Raw genomic sequence first — 16,756 nt, forward strand, 5'->3', positions numbered from 1 at the left:
TTTTAGAACTAATTTTTGGCTCCCAATTTTGGCAAGAAGTCCCCAAAGAGGAGTTCTTCCAACTTAGCTATTAGTCAACTGTGAATTCTGTTATTTAGCTTTTTTTTATATTTATTTAAAGAATTGGATAAACGGTATTTCAATTTATTTTAATGTTTTAAATTTTGTACAGAATTTCTCAAGAGTGAGTAACCTAATTATCATTGACGTATGGTATACATTTGATTAGATTTAGTGATAAGTGCTATTTAATAACAAAACCATATTGTAGTAGTTTACATTATTAATTTTGCTTATTTTTAATAGTTGTTAAAAGTTACTTGCTTTGTGTTAATTTGAAATTTAAAATATGTAAAGGCACTTAATTTGAACAAAATGCAAAATTCACATGAATAAATGTGCATTATGAATGACACAAGCTTGTCAAATGAATAAATAATTTATTTTTATAATATTTTTAGGTTATGGTAAAAGCTTGTGTTATCAGTATCCAGCTGTTTTTTCAAATAAGCCTGTAATAGTCGTCTCACCATTAATTTCTTTAATGGAAGATCAAGTATTAGCTTTAAAGTAAGTTTAATGCAGTATAATTTTCAAATATTCAACATTTCCCCCCCAAAAGTTGATGGGTTGTATATTAGTGTGAATAGTTCAGCAGCTTTTTTTAATAAGTTTTATTTAGCTTCTTTTATTTCTAAATTTATTTAACAATTTTCTTAATAAATTTCTCTTTTCAAGGCACTAAATATTTATTTAAAATATCTAATAATATCACTTATACATTTTTGTATTTATATCTTGACAGTGTTGCTAATATTAGTGCCTGTTATCTTGGATCCCATCAAAAACGGATGTCGGAAGTTAAGGAAGAAATTATGCAGTAAGTATGTTTTGAAAAATGTAGTACACACACACACAAGTTGCATGTCTTATGAATTTTTTCAATACTTGACTGATCCAAGTTAAAGCTTTACTATCATATGTACATCTAGAGCCGTGTCCAAGGGGAGGGTTTTAGGGGTTAAACACCTCCCATTAGGGAAAAAATAATAAGTCAAATGAAGAAAATGCATATTTGACTTAAATTAACTTTAATGTTGAAGCTTAATGGGGGCCATGGCCCCTCCCAAAGCCTTGTGGTCATAGGAATTTTTTTCGGAAGAAAAAGAGGGAATGAAAATATTATGAGAGGATAACAAAGTTACAGAGAGTAACAAACTTTAAAAGAAATCTACAAATGCAAAGCATTAATATTGCTTATTGTAAGGAGGTTATGAAGAATTTGGCATATGTTACAGCTATGAAGACACATTAATGATTGTGTTTGGTAATGTAATTTGCATCTGTAATAAGCTCTTTCTTGCTTAGTTTATAGGCATTCATTATTTCAGAACATAAAACCTAATATACATTCTACATTATAAAAGAATTTGTGGAGAGTGTTTAATACTTATTGCAATGTATCGCATAGTAAACAGATTTAATTAAAAAGAAATTTGAAGTGAACTTGTAAAGTAAAGGAATACTTTGGTCACTTGTGCAGAAATTATTATCCTTCTTTGGGGGCGAGGGGGGAGTACAGCATTCCTTACAGGTGTATAAACCCGTACCAGGATCGGCAATTTGTTGTTAAACTAATGTTTGTGAAGGGTTGAATCCCCCTCCCCCACAGGTAAGATTAAAACCCCTCCCTTTATGAAAACCTGGACACGGGCCTGTGTACTTGTGTACATAATAAAAAAAGCTTCATTTTGCAGAATAATGGCATTAACCAATACTTACATGAAAATTCTGTTCATTTACACAACAAAAACATTCCCTAAAATAACCAAAGTTATAAGAAAAACAATTTTTTGTTGTCCTGCCAAAATGTTTTTAGAATGATGAGATATTTTAAAAATAGTAATTAGAGTTTTTTCTTTATAGTGTATGTAAAACTGTTAGTGCAACAAAATTGTGTTATAAATAAGTCATGTGATTAATAATTAATAAAAAAAGTCATAGAATTAAAAAAAGTGCAATTAAAACCCCTTTTAATTGCAATTTAATAATTGTTTACTTGTCAAAATTCCCATTCCCCTAATAACAAGTACTTAGCGCCCTCTAACAATAGTTTGTTATCAGATAGGAGAAAATTGCTGTTGTTAAAACTGTTAAGACAACAGGTTCTGCTTCATTCTGGAAGGCATCTGGTTAATAGGACTATTGTATGAGACTGTTTGTAAGTATAAACACTCATAATTTGGAAGGTATTGAAATGTAATGCCAAACTGTTTTAAAAGGAATAAACTTTTTATTGTTGTTTAGTAACTACATTTTCTTTGTATGTGAAAGAAGCATACTTTGTTTTCCAAAAATTATTTTAAGCATTAAAACGGTATACAGTCGAGTCCCGACTTACGCGAGGGATGCATTCCAAGACCCCTTGCGTTGGTCGAAATTTCGCGTTGGGGAAAAGGGTATGCGTAAGAAACTTCTATAAACATGCGCAATTATTTTAGACAAATGTAAACACCGCCTCAACTGTTAAAAACCATTTCTCAACTATGCATTACTGTTTCTTAAATAAAGAACTGAAAGTTTACTTATATTCTTTTAAAAAACCGTTTTATTCAACATAAAATACTGCTACGATGCACAAAATCAATGATCAATGGGAAAGAAAGACATAAAGTAGGTACATAGTAAGAAAAGCATATGCACTATAGTTGTACCCTACAGTAGATCCAGTAATTTGAAACTTAAAAAAGTGAAGATGATAATAATTTATGCTGCTTGACCAAAGTGTTATTCTAATATATTTTTAAATACAGATGCTTCACTAGTTCTTTTATAATGTTTCCATCTATGGCAGCACCCTTCTTCTTTGTTTCTTTAATTCGCAATACAAAAGCAGCTTCCATTTTCATAAATTTTTGCATTTCACTAAGATATTACTTGGTCAACTTATACGTATTTCCTTTTCTTGACTTTTAATTGTATGTATGGAAGATTCACTCATACCTGATTTTGTCGTGCTATTTGCGTCGCATTTTTTAGTCGAGATTCAGCTTTTCAAGATGCTTTAGCAGGGGTCGAAGTAGTCCTATATATCCTATATTTCCTATATTTTCAAAAAAAGCATCAAAATCGTCCTATATTTCCTATATTTTTCAAAAATGTCCTTTATTTCCTATATTCCTGTTTTTTACCCAATATATCTTTTAAAAGGAACAGTAAATAAACTTTCTGACATCGGATTTTCCGTTGAAAATATGTGCCCAAACGAATTTTAAATTAAAAAACTCAACAGACTGAATCCTATACGACAGGCATCTTCACTCATTGGCGACAGCAATGTGACGTCACTCTATAGTGGGTGGAGTTTCGAGAACTAAATCTGAAGTTGGTTTTAGAATTTTGTGTTGGGGGGGGGGGGCAACAACCATTTGTTTTGTTTTCCATCATGGTTTTCGTTGGTATATTGGTATGTGTTGTGTTCAGTGCATTTTCTGATTGGAATGTTCTAATCTTTTTTTTTTTTTTTTGTGGAATTTTGGGATTGTGGAATGTTAGTTCCTTATGATGTTAAAACGTAGTTTGTGGTAATAAGTGGAATTATAATGGCGAAATTGCATCGCTCAACAAAATTTCGTGTGGAGTGGTTGAATCAGGAGGACATTAATTGTACAAATTTTGATGCATGGTGGACTAAAGGAAAAGATGATTTTACCGCTTTTTTGCCATTTTTGCAATTGTTCAGTGCCGATAAGCAATAGTGGATTTTCGCAATTGAGGCTGCATGCTAAAACATTTAAGCATAAAGAAAACTCTGAAAAACGTCAGAAGGATCCTTCTCAAGCTCTGTTTGTTCTTAATGCGAGTGGTAAAGGGTTCAGTTTAGATATAAAATCAAAGAGCAGTGGAATTAGTACTTGGGTCATAAGTGGGAAAGAAAAAATAAAAATTTATCTTTGTTCAAATTTTGTTTAGTTATTTAGTCTGTAAAGTACACTTTTTTCAAAAATATTTCTTTCAACTACAGGAAAGTCATTTCAGATGTAAGTTATAATTTTGTTTGAAATTTTTTTAAACGAAATCATTGATAAGAATAACTAAATAATATATGATATGTATTTCTTTTTTCATAGCAAAATTATTCATATAATGTGTCCTATATTTGTCCTATATTTTTTGTGGAAAATGTCCTATATGTGACAAGTCGGTCACTTCTACACCTGCTTTAGCATCAAAATGCTTTAGCTTTTCTTTAGTTGTCAAAACTTTCTCTTTTTTTTTTCTATCTTCACAAACTATAGATGAAGCAGCACTCTTAGGTGTCGTTACATTTCATCAACTTTCTCATTTAGAATGAAAAAGAAAAAGAAAAAGGAGTAACTATTTGTATATGTGATGTTCAGATTGATTAGTACAGTGTGAGAACTTCCACTCTCAGTGATGCGAAAGGGAGAAAGGTCTATTCACGAAAAAAAATTATAGTAGCCAATAACAGAGCCAATACTTACACACCACGATTCCTCTCCGAAATTTTTCGCGTTGCGGGTGAGGAATTTGCGTTAGGCCTGAAATTCTTTACTGGTGAAAACATCGCGTTATAACCATTTCACGTAAGTCGGATCGCGTTGTAGCGGGAGTCAACTGTATTTGAAAAAATTTGGAGCCTCACTCAATTGAGAGAAAGATGGCTAGTACAGTAAAACCTGTCTACAACAATACCGTTGGGACCTAAAAAAAGTATTGTTATAGACAGGTTTTCGTTGTAGACAGTTTGATTATTTATGCTGACATTTTGCTGAGACCAAGGAAAATATCATTATAGACAGGTTTATTGTTATACACAGTATTGTTATACACAGGTTTCACTGTATAAAAAAAGCCGCCTTACATTACAAGAAGGTGGTCCATTTCTGTATTCGGAAAATAAGCTTTAATTTTAACATTTTATTTTTTTACTTTTCAGTTTTAATTATATAATTTTGGGAAACTCATGTAATCTAGTCTTTTCCGATTTTAATCATTTAGGATTTTTTTTTTTTGGCATTAATACTGTATGTTTTATTTGTTTTCAACAATGATTTGTAATGTCACTTATAAAACTTTTTAATTGGTATATGATAAATTTTTGTAAAGTAGTTGTGTCCTGTTTTTATTTTTATTTTGTCAAAAAATAATTGAAGTTTTATCTGTATTTGAAATCTTAAACTGTTTTCAGAGGGAAGCACAAGGTTATTTATTTGACACCTGAGTTTGTTGAGGTTTATCCTTCTCTGCTGAAGATATTTGATGAGAAATTAGGTAAAACACTGGTTTTGTTTGAATTTTAAATAATGGGGTTTTTTGCTATATACTTTTTAGGATTGTCAAGCAGCAATTTAATAAAAAAAAAGACGAAAGGTTGAATCCAGAGCTCATCAGCCGTGGAGCATTCAATAAATGTGGTCAAAAGACCAAAAAAATTTAACTACAAACTAAAAGAGAGTGCTTAAGCTCCAGTGTATGCAATAGAGAGTAACATTGGGCTAAATGCACCACATGTTAAACTATAAACAAGAACTTAAACCTAAAATTAAAGCTGGAGGTTTAACTAGGAAAAACGAGTTCTGATAATTAGCCTTCCACAGGACAGTACCTGCCAATAACTTAAATTATCTTACCTTAAAATCTTATGAGAACAAAACCAATCCAGTATTTAGCGTAACGACATTCAATCCAGTTAAATATCAAATTAAATAAAACAGCTCCGTATCCGAAGAAATCAATCCAAAGACCATGCAAGTCGCCAGTTTCCCAAGTGCAAAACAAACATCCACATCTGCGATCCAATCAAATGGTTTGTCACGGTTGTATCATACATTTACACAGTTAAACGGTTTTAAGAGAAGCGAAATGTTTATCGAAGACTATACTTGAGCAAATGTTTTAAACCATCTTCATTCGTTTCAAATTCTGATTCATGGATTCTACCACTTTAGAAGTTTCTCTTTTTCCTTTAATATTATTGACAGAGTACTTGCTTAGATATCTTTAATAGTAAAGAAAACTCTCAGGAACTTATCAGCAAATGATCGAACTAAAGAATGGAGGGGAACGTATCTTAACTTACTAAGTCAGCCTTTGAATAAAGGTACAGTCAGTTGACTTGACAGCTTAAAAGCAAATTCATAGTCCAGCAAAATGTCAAAGTGTAAACAGTACAGTACAACAAAAGAAAACAAGCATACAAAACTCCTTTATCGCACATTGGCTCAACAGGTGCTCTTCTTGCTTTAGAGGTCTATTGGCAGGAATTGTAAGTGAAGGTGAATTAATTTTTCTCTCATAGTCACTTGTTCCTTTCTTTCTTTATTTTTTTGTTTTTCCGAAATAAATTTCGAGCCATCTTTGAAAAAAAACTTCAAGTTAAAGGAAGTTAACTTCGAGATATTGAGAATAATTAGCATGGAATTAAAGACAAAGGGGTCGGGACTTGATTAAAACTTCGAGTTATAGAAATATTCGAGTTATCGTGAAGTGACTATATATATATATATATATATATATATATACACACATACATACATGTACACTTTTTTTGAAATCTAAAAATTGGTATGGTATGCAGTATGAATTTCTATTATTCAATGCCTGCTTTTGAACGATTTTGTGCTTAAGTTTAAAAAAGGGTCCCGTTTGGCCAAGACAAAAGTCTTTTGCTTCATTACAACAAACATGAGCTCACTTGCCATGGAGACTTTCTTCAAGTTCTGAAAATTGCTGCAGCAAATGTCTTTTCCTTACAGTTTGAAAGATTACACATTTTGGAATGTTTCAAGAAATGTACCATGTTGAAGTAAGACTATCAAAAATGAAACAAACGTTACTGTAAATAACATACATATTGTACATGTGTGCATGTTTTTTTGTAGATCTGTGTGTGTTCATATACAAAAAATATGAATTTGTTTTCTCTTCCCTATGTTATTAGGTATTACATTAATTGCTGTCGATGAAGCCCATTGTGTGTCTCAGTGGGGACATGATTTCAGAGCATCATATAGAAAGCTTGGTTCTTTGCGTTCAAAATTGTCACACGTATGTTGGTCTATTAAATTTATTTTTAAATTTCCATTTATGACATCACTCTTGGCATAAATGTTTTTTTTTTAAATTGCTAGGTGCCATTCATGGCTCTCACTGCTACTGCTACACCTGTGGTTCTAAATGACATTTGTTCTTCCTTGCGTCTGAAAAATCCTATAAAAATATGCTCCAATTTTGACAGGTAAATTCATTTTTTTTCAAAATATCTATATATAAATACATAATTTACATCTTTTTTGAAAAATGTAAAAGCTGGGTGGAAGTTTCACTCTAGAAAGACAAAAGCCCCTTGTTTGGCCTCTCGCATTGTTTGTTCTTCAATAAAACGAATAACTAATTAAATGAAAGCAATGGAACTTTTTCAATTTTTATGAAATAACCTTAGCTGATTACTTATTTAATCATTTAGTCAATAACCTCATAGAAGTGTAAATGTTGAACCTAATACCTAGAAAGACGGAATGGGCTACTGTGGCCCTTCAGGTATTTTGCAATAAAAAGAAAATTTTCTTTACTCGAACTTACTGTAGCATGAAAAAATGCTACTTAATCTAGTTTCACCCATATCTTCCTATTTTTGCAGTTGGAAGAAATTTCAAAAGGGAAATACTGCTGACTGCCCACCTTCCAAATGGCAGAGATCACTATTCAAAAGAGAAACTAATACTTATGATTTTGTCTTGAGAAAACTGACAAATTAATATGCACACAGCTTTTAATTTAGTCATTTAAGGAAATGTGTGGAGCATATGGACTCATTCAGGAAGTGATTTACTAAAAATTCATTCAGAAATTAGAATAGGGCCACCCTGGTCTCTTCGTTCTTGGTGCACATCAATTTTTAGTCTTTCTAGTATAAAATTGTTTATAGTAAGTAATTTTTTTATAAATATTTTTTGGTGCATTTCTGTTATAGGTAGATAAATTTGCTTGGTGTGCTTTCACTTGTGACAGTTATTTTTCATTTTATTTATTGTCACCATGTTTGCAAAAAATTGCATCGAAATTGTTTCATCATACCATAATAGATATATAAGTAGAATGACCCCCCATCTCCCAAACAAATCTGCGAGTTTGGGCAAGAAAATCCTCTTAAATGCTTGGGTGTCAATAAAAAGTAAACAGAGGAAAACAGACTTCTCATTTTTGAAAGAAAAATCCTTCGGGCAATTTTTGGAGCAGTAAAAGAAAATGATGCTTGGAGAAGTTTATATAACTTTGAAGTATACCATAAATACAGACAACTCAACATCTTAAGCGTTATTAAAGCCAATAGAATCAGATGGCTGGGGTACGTATTTAGGCGTGCAGATCTGGACCCGGTTAAAAAGCTTAACTTTTTCAAAGATTGAGGGTACAAGGAGAAGGGGAAGACCAGCAACAAGGTGGCTGGATAGTGTTGAGAAGGACCTAAAAATTTTGGGAGTGAACAGGTGGAGAAACCTGGCAACAACGTCGTACCGCCTGGAGGAAGCAGACGGAGAAAGCATTGGCCTGCACCAGGCTGTTGTGCTGATGAAGAAGAAGAAGTCGATAAAAAGTACAAAATTAGTAAAGAATAGGGCTCCTAATAGGCATTAATGTTACAAATTAATTCCACAAGCAATGAAAGAAGGAGTTTCAAAAATTTACTTTCAAAAATAATTAATGAATTGAAAAGACAGCTGAAATTATTTATATTTTATTCATAAATCTTTGAACATTATGTGGACGGATACTATTGTCCACACTTTAAGGGGGGGGGGGGGTCATGATCCTCTCCTTACCCACCACTGCACATAGAAGGTAATATGTTAGCCAAGTGTATGTTGCTATGATATGAGGTTCACATCCTATTTCTTTTCACTTTTTTACATAGTGTAAAAGTATTGTTTACAGATTTTACTGTACTTAATAATATGATACAAAAAGCTTAAATTTTGAAATTTCACAAAATTATTTGATTTTTCACAAATGTTTTAAATCACAAAAGCAGTGCTCGAAAAAAAAAAAAACCCTGACGCACCCCTGAAATTCCGCTTTTATTTTAAAATGGTGGTGCACAAACCTTTGCATGAATGAGCAGCATTACCATATTGAAAAAATGTTATCTTTTCATTGTTAGAACCATTAATTTACTGTATTTAATTTTAATAGGCCAAACTTGTACTTAGAGGTCTGTCTGAAGAGCAATTCTGTTGTAAATGATTTATTGAGAGTCATGAGTAAAAAAAATGGAAAAATTGGCTTTTCTGGGCCGACCATCATTTATTGCCCCACCAGAAGTGTCACAGAAGATGTGTACAAAAAACTTAGAGGTAATACATTCTCATTTTTTTTAAAAACATTGTTTTAACTTTTGATTTGCAACGTAAAATCATATTTTGAATATTGTGGAACTTTGCTTTGCAAGCACCTCCCGTAATTAGTGACAAAGAGAAACAAATTCAAGATGACAGTATGTTGGGAAACTGTGCAAGAAAACAAAGCCTTTTTCCCTAACCTTGGTTGAAAAATGCCTATCAGCATGTTAATAGATACATATTGTTACGCGTTCGGTGTAACTTCACACTTTCTTTGAATGACGACACAGTTCTTGAGAAAAACACTGGAGATTTATTTACAACTATGTACAAGAAATATCGTTAACAACTGCTAAATTCACCATAGCAATTAGGTAAATATCAATTAACACCGTATACTCGTATTTACATCCAAATACGCAAAAACACAGCGAAATAAATGCCTCACAATAAACAGAGCAGCGCTGAGACGAATCTCAGACAGCTAAAAGCATAACTGACTCTCCTTCAAATGCCACTCGGCTTTTTATACTGCTTTGGAAAGGTCGACAAAATTCGAAATGGTTCTCATATTTTCTTTTTATTCCATTCACAAATCTTATCATTCAGAAATGGGGGGATCGTATACTTCAGTCGAATGTTAGGTGGTTGTATGAACATTACAAGAAGCTATTTACAGGTTACGTTACTAAGATAATTTCAGATGCAAAATAATGGAACAAATGCCTTATTTAGCCAGATTACAACAAATTAATCACAAAAATAATTACTATTTACAGAATTTGTTACAATATGAATCAATCACTAAAAGGTAAGTTGTTGGCCCCTCCGAGTAGTTCAACAACTTCCCAGTAAAGTGAGAGACATGAACAAAGCATCAGAAATGTGGAGAAACATCACCCTAATGAGATTCTATCTAGCTACGAGTGGTTATGAATTTATTTAATAAAAATGCTGTACTTTATTTTTACTAGATTTTAAAGCACATATCTCTTATTTATTTATTTATTTATTTTCAAAATTTTTTATGAATGCATTGTACATACTCAATTAAATCTCATGAATAAAAATGCATGTCTATATATTGTAACTGCAAAACGGCTGATCTTTTCTTCATAAAAATGCTTTTTTATAATTTTTAGCTCAAGAATGCTAAGTATTGAACAAGAGTTTATTAAAAACAATTACTTCTGTTATGTTTGTCTTAACCTATTGTTGAGGGAGAATTGAAGTAAATATTTGTCCCGTTGCCAAAGGACTGAGAAATTCATCTTTTTAAAAAATTTATAAATAAGAGAGGTGATGTCTAATTTTTTTTTTTTTTTTGTACGTTTTATCAGGAGACCCTATAGCACCTATAAATTTGAAATTTGGTGCAAAGTTAAATCATATTCGGTTAAACTCAATTTAATAACAAATAAATGTTATTGGTACATGTTTGGAGACGAACAGTTTTCAGACTGAACTAATGACCATTTTGCTATATTGAAAGGCAGTATTATTATAATACAGAATATGGGTTATAGGTGAGGACTGTTATCTTTTCTAAAATAGGAATTTTTTGTACTCTGAGGGCAATTTTCATTTTGCTCTAATTGCAACTCATATTTTAATTAAATTCTTTTTTCTTCAAAGGACAGACTTTAGTTTTGTTCCAAATGTAATGCTTTTTGTTTTAAATTTTAAATCTAATTCTTTTACTTCAGGAAAAGAGATAAGGGGCATTTAGGAACAGTTGTCGTTATTCTAATAGAGAATTATATTACTAAACAGAAAAGACATGTGCATTCTAGTTAAAGAATTTTTTTCTTTTTTTTTAAATTTTGGGAGGACATTTTTATTAACCCAAGAGACTTACTTTAAATTCTTAGTACGATCATTGCCATGTGGGTATAACTAGCTATAAATTTCAATAGAACATATAGTGACATTTTATATTTTGATGCCTACAGAAAAATTTATTTTGCTTGTTTCAACAACAAGTGTTTCATTTGGAGCAAGACTGAAATGAATTAAGCTTGTGAAGCAAGGTTTCACACTGTATTTAATTTTGTTTCATTTGATAGATTGTTTCGTACAGTTGGTGAATTGAACATATTATGATATGATATATTGTCAATTTTGTAGAACGCTTTTGTAAATAATTGTAAAACTTCTGTAAAAATTTTAACACTCATTTTGATATAGCACATCATATATTAATTCATCTTTCTTTTAATTATGAAAAAAAAAATTGTAAAAATTACTGTGAAATAAGGTTAGCTTAGAAAAAAAATGTTTATTATTTCCCCTTACTTAATTTAGTGATTGAGCCCTGACTTTTTTTTTTTTTTCTGTTTTAAAATTCCTGTATCAAAATTCATTTTCCAATTTTATCTTATTTCATTTATTTTCATTTATTCACTTCCTTGCACAAAGTGCACAAAATATTATATTCACAAAATTTTTTTCACTTAATTTATGGCTTAAATTTCCATTTTATTCACCCTAGAATGAAGAAAATATTTGGAAATTAAAGTCTTTAAAACTGTTAGTCAATTTTTTATGCTGTTGAGAGAAGAGGAAGAAATAGGGGAGGGTTTCCATCCCCGAGAAAAGTTTTCAAAATTGAAGTTGGAAACATAATTTTAGGCAACTTGTTACAACATTATAAAAAGGAGAATAAGTTGCTTTTTCTCTAAAATGAAGTCAGTTCCTTAGTATCTCTGATGAATTTAAGGGGTCTTTAGCTCCTCTCAGAAATAGCAGTTTTAAAGATGCAATTTTAGGGCTGTCTTGAAAGATGTTGCTTGAGGTGAGGATAAAAAGATAATGGAAGCTGTCATTTGGAAAATTTTCAAAATTAAAATCTTAGATGCATCTTCAGGCTATCTTTTGTAGTAACATCAAGGAAAAGGAGGCGGTTCTGGGACACTCCCTGGAAATTGTAGCAAAATTAACGTCCTAAAAACATTTTAGGCAATCTCTGTTTACATTTGAAAGGTTTGTGATAAGTCTCTAGAAAACAGTTTGACATTGAAATTTTAAAAAAGCAGTTTTGAGTTATATTTTAAAGCATTAGAGCTGAGCCTCTCCCCATCTTCAATGCAAAAATGTTGTATCTCTTTTTTTTTTTTTTTAATCTAAATTTGTTGCAGATATGACTGTCTCTTGCCAAATATATCATGCTGGAATGTCACCAGAAGAAAGGAAAAAATCACACCATGAATTTGTTTATGATAAAGTAGAGGTATTGTGTGAAAATCCTTTTTTATCATTACATAACAAAATTGTGTTTCACAATTATCTCAGAGTTTTAAGATTTCTTTCACTTATGCTTTTATGCCCAGCTCAAATAATTATCCTTCACATATTGCACAAAAGCCAAAGAAACACAGATTTTTGCGTTTTTGTTAAAAACATTAATATGTATAAATGAAACAGAATGTGTTAATAGTGTTTGTTCCTTATACAAACTACTTTTTGAACCAAATCTTCACCAAATTGATAATGTAGTTGGGTGTGTTCATACTTGGGGAATATTGCTGATGTACCCTATCCACAACTGTCAATATCACAATTGCCAAGTTCCCCACAAAGGAATGCAAAAAGACACATGAAGAGTATTTTAAGTTGTTCTGTTTCTCTCAAAGAGGCCCCAAAAATGCATTATGAGGAGCCCCCAAATCTGTAAATCTGTCCCTGCTCAGGAATGTCGTACAAGGTTATTAAAAATCAAAAAGTCCTACCAGTAAGAATTGTAATTTTAGGATCATAAAGTGGTTGTTTTCTATACCAAAAAAAAAAAAAAAAAAAAACGCTATTATTGCACCACTTTAAAGCCTGTATAAATCTGTACCACATTAAAGTTAAGAAATAGCACAGTGTCAAAGTTTTGTGCTAAAAAATTAATATGTGATTAAACCAGCATTTTTTAAGCACCGAAGTTGAAATAGTTGCACACAGGTTTTTTGTTTTTCATGTTTACAAGGAACCCTCTTTTTATTGCAGATAAGTTGTGAGCTCATGTTATTTAGAATAATTTGTGTTTGATTGAAAGCTTTTCTTTTAATCTTTTAAAACCAATCTCTTTTTAAAATCAGAGCTGAATTTATGTAAGAAAATTTTGAGATTTTTATTTAAATGTAAGGAAAATATTAATAAAATGTTAAAATGTGTACTAGGAGAGATTTTGTACCAATATAAGATCAATTCAGGGTGAGCGAAAAAACTTAAAATGTAATAAAAGGTATTCTTAATTTTTAATTTTTTTTTTTTACAATTTTGTTTAGGTTGTGGTTGCAACTGTTGCGTTTGGCATGGGAATAGATAAGCCAGATGTAAGAAGAATAATACATTATGGAGGTAAGATTTCTTCTCTTCAATTGCAGTATTTTTTAAGGAATATTTTTTGCATTTAGTGAATAATATTACACAAAATTAAGTTACTTAAACTCCTAGTTGAATAGGAAACGCTAAAAAAATTTAATTCACTTTGAGATTCTTCAATGTAAAAACTATTTCTTAATTGTCTTTTAAAAAGATATTTTATTTTTTAGAATAATGCTTTGACTCTCACTAACTGTGCTCATGTTAAGTGAATACTTACTTCACTTAACAATCACATTTCATTTTTAATTGTATTTTATTTTTAATAAATGTTCTGAAATAAAATCCAAACCATAAGATATATGTAATTTTTTAGCTCCTAAAGATATTGAGAGTTACTATCAAGAAATTGGACGAGCTGGACGTGATGGATCACCAAGTGTATGTCAAGTGTTTTATGCAAATGGGGATTTTACTGCATCAAAGTCAGTTTCTTTTAAATTTTATTTTTAACTACAATTAGTACAATGCACCTTTTATTCTTCTTCATTTTTGCAATTTTAACACGGACCATTTTCATTCAAACTTGTAAAATTAATGGATTATTCAATGTGGAAAGCCTATGTCTCACACCATTTTGAAATGCTGTTTGTTTAAAAATATTGTGAAGTTGAACTGAAATCAAAGGATCATCTTTTTGTGCAATTGCAAGTTTTGTGCAAGGTCTGTTTTTCGGATTGCGATTTTCGTAAAGTTTTTTTTTAATTTGAAACAATATTATTTTACTTTCTTATTTCTTGCAGCCTTGTTATTTCTTTGTAAAAAAATTGCATTGTACAAGCTTTCTTATTCTCAATGCATTGAAATGATAAGTTTTTTTTTTTCAATCATGTCAATTTTCAATTTGGTGTTTCCTGTATTTTCTGAATAAACTAATTTTTGCTATTCTTAATAATCACATCCGAGGGTTGTTAATAAAATGATGGATATAACAGCAGGATAAAAGAGGGAAGAGAGGTGTGAAGAGGAATTAGGATGGAAGAAATTTAGCAAGGAAAAAATATATTGAATGATTAATTCAGAACAGTCAGTTTGGGGTTATTGTTGCAAGGAATTTTTGTCTTATCCAATTCAAAAAACGCCACTTTTATTCATGTTAAAATAGTCTTGACAAGTCAACAAAACAAAAAGCAACAGCAGATGGCAATACTTCTTTATATTTTCAAACTCTTGGTTAAAAGTTGAATAACTTTTATTTATGACTGTGAATGACCTCCTGACTTTCAAGTAATTTAGATGTGTGTTCAGTAAGAGACAGAGAGCATTACATTGTATTGCCATTAATGTTGTGCTATTGATATCAATTCTGAAACCTTTTCCAGCTTTTTGATTCTTATAATATCCACTCCCCCTCATCAAGCAAGAAATATAAGTGCTTACATTTTATTCCGTCACCCATGAAACCTGGCAAATGTGCTTGGAATTCAAGGAAATTTTTGTGACGAGGATTTTTGAAGTGATTTACAAAGCCATTAAACAAAGTTTAAGTCATTGAAAGGCACATCAAGTTCATTTACAAATTGAAAACTTATTTTAGAAAACTGAGCTGTATGAGTTCAGTTTTGGGAGACTTTCAGTTATGAAAATTTTTGGCAACATTCTGCTTGGCAACAACTTGCCAAGCATCTGAAATCACAATTTTTCTATATTGTGCTACAAGATATATAGTTTTAAATTCCTAAAACGTACCTTCAAAAGTGCTAATTTCTGCATTGGTTCACCTACTAGTTATTGTTTTGTACTTATTATTTTTTCTTGTGGTTGCATCTGTTTGTATTTTTTTTTTAATTCTTTTATGTAATTGCCTAATGTTTGACCTGACTATTATTTATGAAAATATTACTACATAGCACTTGTACTGTGCAATATATTTTGTGTAATTTCTTATAACTTCTTAGATTTTATCTAAAAGACATAAAGAATGAAACATTTATGGAACATAAAGCAGACATGATAGCAAAAATGCAGCAATATTTAGGTTCAGTCAAATGTAGAAGGCATATGTTATTGTCTCACTTTGAAGGTCATGAAGTTACCAACGTTGGAGGACATGAAAAATGTTGTGATAACTGTAAAAAAAGGTAAGTTTTTTATATTTAGTGGAAAAAATATACATTTCTATATGATAATGCATAAAATGTTTGTTGTGGCAGTATTTTAAATTTTTGTTTCGATTTTTTTAAACTTGTGCTTTGTATTATTCATAAATTTTTCAATGTTTAAGTCTCTAAAGGGTCCCCTTTTTCTCTAAGCATTTAGCATTAAAAACCCTGTTTTTTTGAGCTCATAACTAGTTTTGGAAGAGTGAAATTTTGAACTGTGTTTTCAAAATATGTATTTGGTTATGTTGCATAATTCTTGGTCGGAATCTTTTCTTGATGTGCCTCTTTTTGGAAGAGGTAAGCATTGGTCGATCATACTGTAATATTTGTAAAGTATTTTTTTTATAGTTTTTTTAATTATTTTTTTACAGTTCTTAAAAACACAGTACTGCTAGTACTACTAATTATTCAGCCGTGTGCAGGTAAACGGCAGTATCTACAAAAATGAGTTTTTGAGATATTTGAAGAAACGCGTTTTTGATTTCCCACAAACATTAATATAATATTAAAGTTTGATTTTAGGTGATTCTATATGTTTATATCGAAATATTTTTTGGGTAATCTGTTTCAATTTGTTTTTTTAATCAAAATTTTGATCAATGCAGATACTGCCGTTTACCCGCATTTCGCACTAGTAATTTTCATCCACTTTTGACTGATAGTTAGCAGTAACTGCACAATATGCTATTGAATGACCAATAATTATAGATTCGACATAATACGGAGTTGATATGTTATTACGAAGTATATTTATTGCAAAGTGAATGATATATTTTCTTTTAAAACATAAATAAATACCATGTAGACGCTTGACATAAATTTAAAATAAATGAATTAAATATAACTTGAAAATAAAAAGAAAATTTTATTTTCTTACATACAAAAATGAAAATAAATGCCTTTATGTATATATGTTGGTTTAAA

At 30.7% G+C, this 16,756-nt stretch overlaps 1 protein-coding gene across 1 annotated transcript in view; it reads left to right on the top strand.

The window, feature by feature from the left end:
• LOC129234202 (bifunctional 3'-5' exonuclease/ATP-dependent helicase WRN-like) overlaps nucleotides 1-16,756 on the top strand; it is a 101,436-nt gene that overhangs the window by 44,088 nt on the left and 40,592 nt on the right. Inside the window, exons 7-16 of the mRNA XM_054868121.1 lie at nucleotides 462-570; nucleotides 806-880; nucleotides 5,213-5,295; nucleotides 6,965-7,071; nucleotides 7,155-7,261; nucleotides 9,217-9,377; nucleotides 12,500-12,591; nucleotides 13,634-13,706; nucleotides 14,047-14,155; nucleotides 15,629-15,811. Coding sequence (XP_054724096.1) covers nucleotides 462-570; nucleotides 806-880; nucleotides 5,213-5,295; nucleotides 6,965-7,071; nucleotides 7,155-7,261; nucleotides 9,217-9,377; nucleotides 12,500-12,591; nucleotides 13,634-13,706; nucleotides 14,047-14,155; nucleotides 15,629-15,811 — 1,099 coding nt within the window. The remainder of the gene's footprint in view (nucleotides 1-461; nucleotides 571-805; nucleotides 881-5,212; nucleotides 5,296-6,964; nucleotides 7,072-7,154; nucleotides 7,262-9,216; nucleotides 9,378-12,499; nucleotides 12,592-13,633; nucleotides 13,707-14,046; nucleotides 14,156-15,628; nucleotides 15,812-16,756) is intronic.

This window comes from Uloborus diversus, chromosome 1, assembly GCF_026930045.1.
Source record: "Uloborus diversus isolate 005 chromosome 1, Udiv.v.3.1, whole genome shotgun sequence".
Lineage (NCBI taxonomy): Eukaryota > Metazoa > Arthropoda > Arachnida > Araneae > Uloboridae > Uloborus > Uloborus diversus.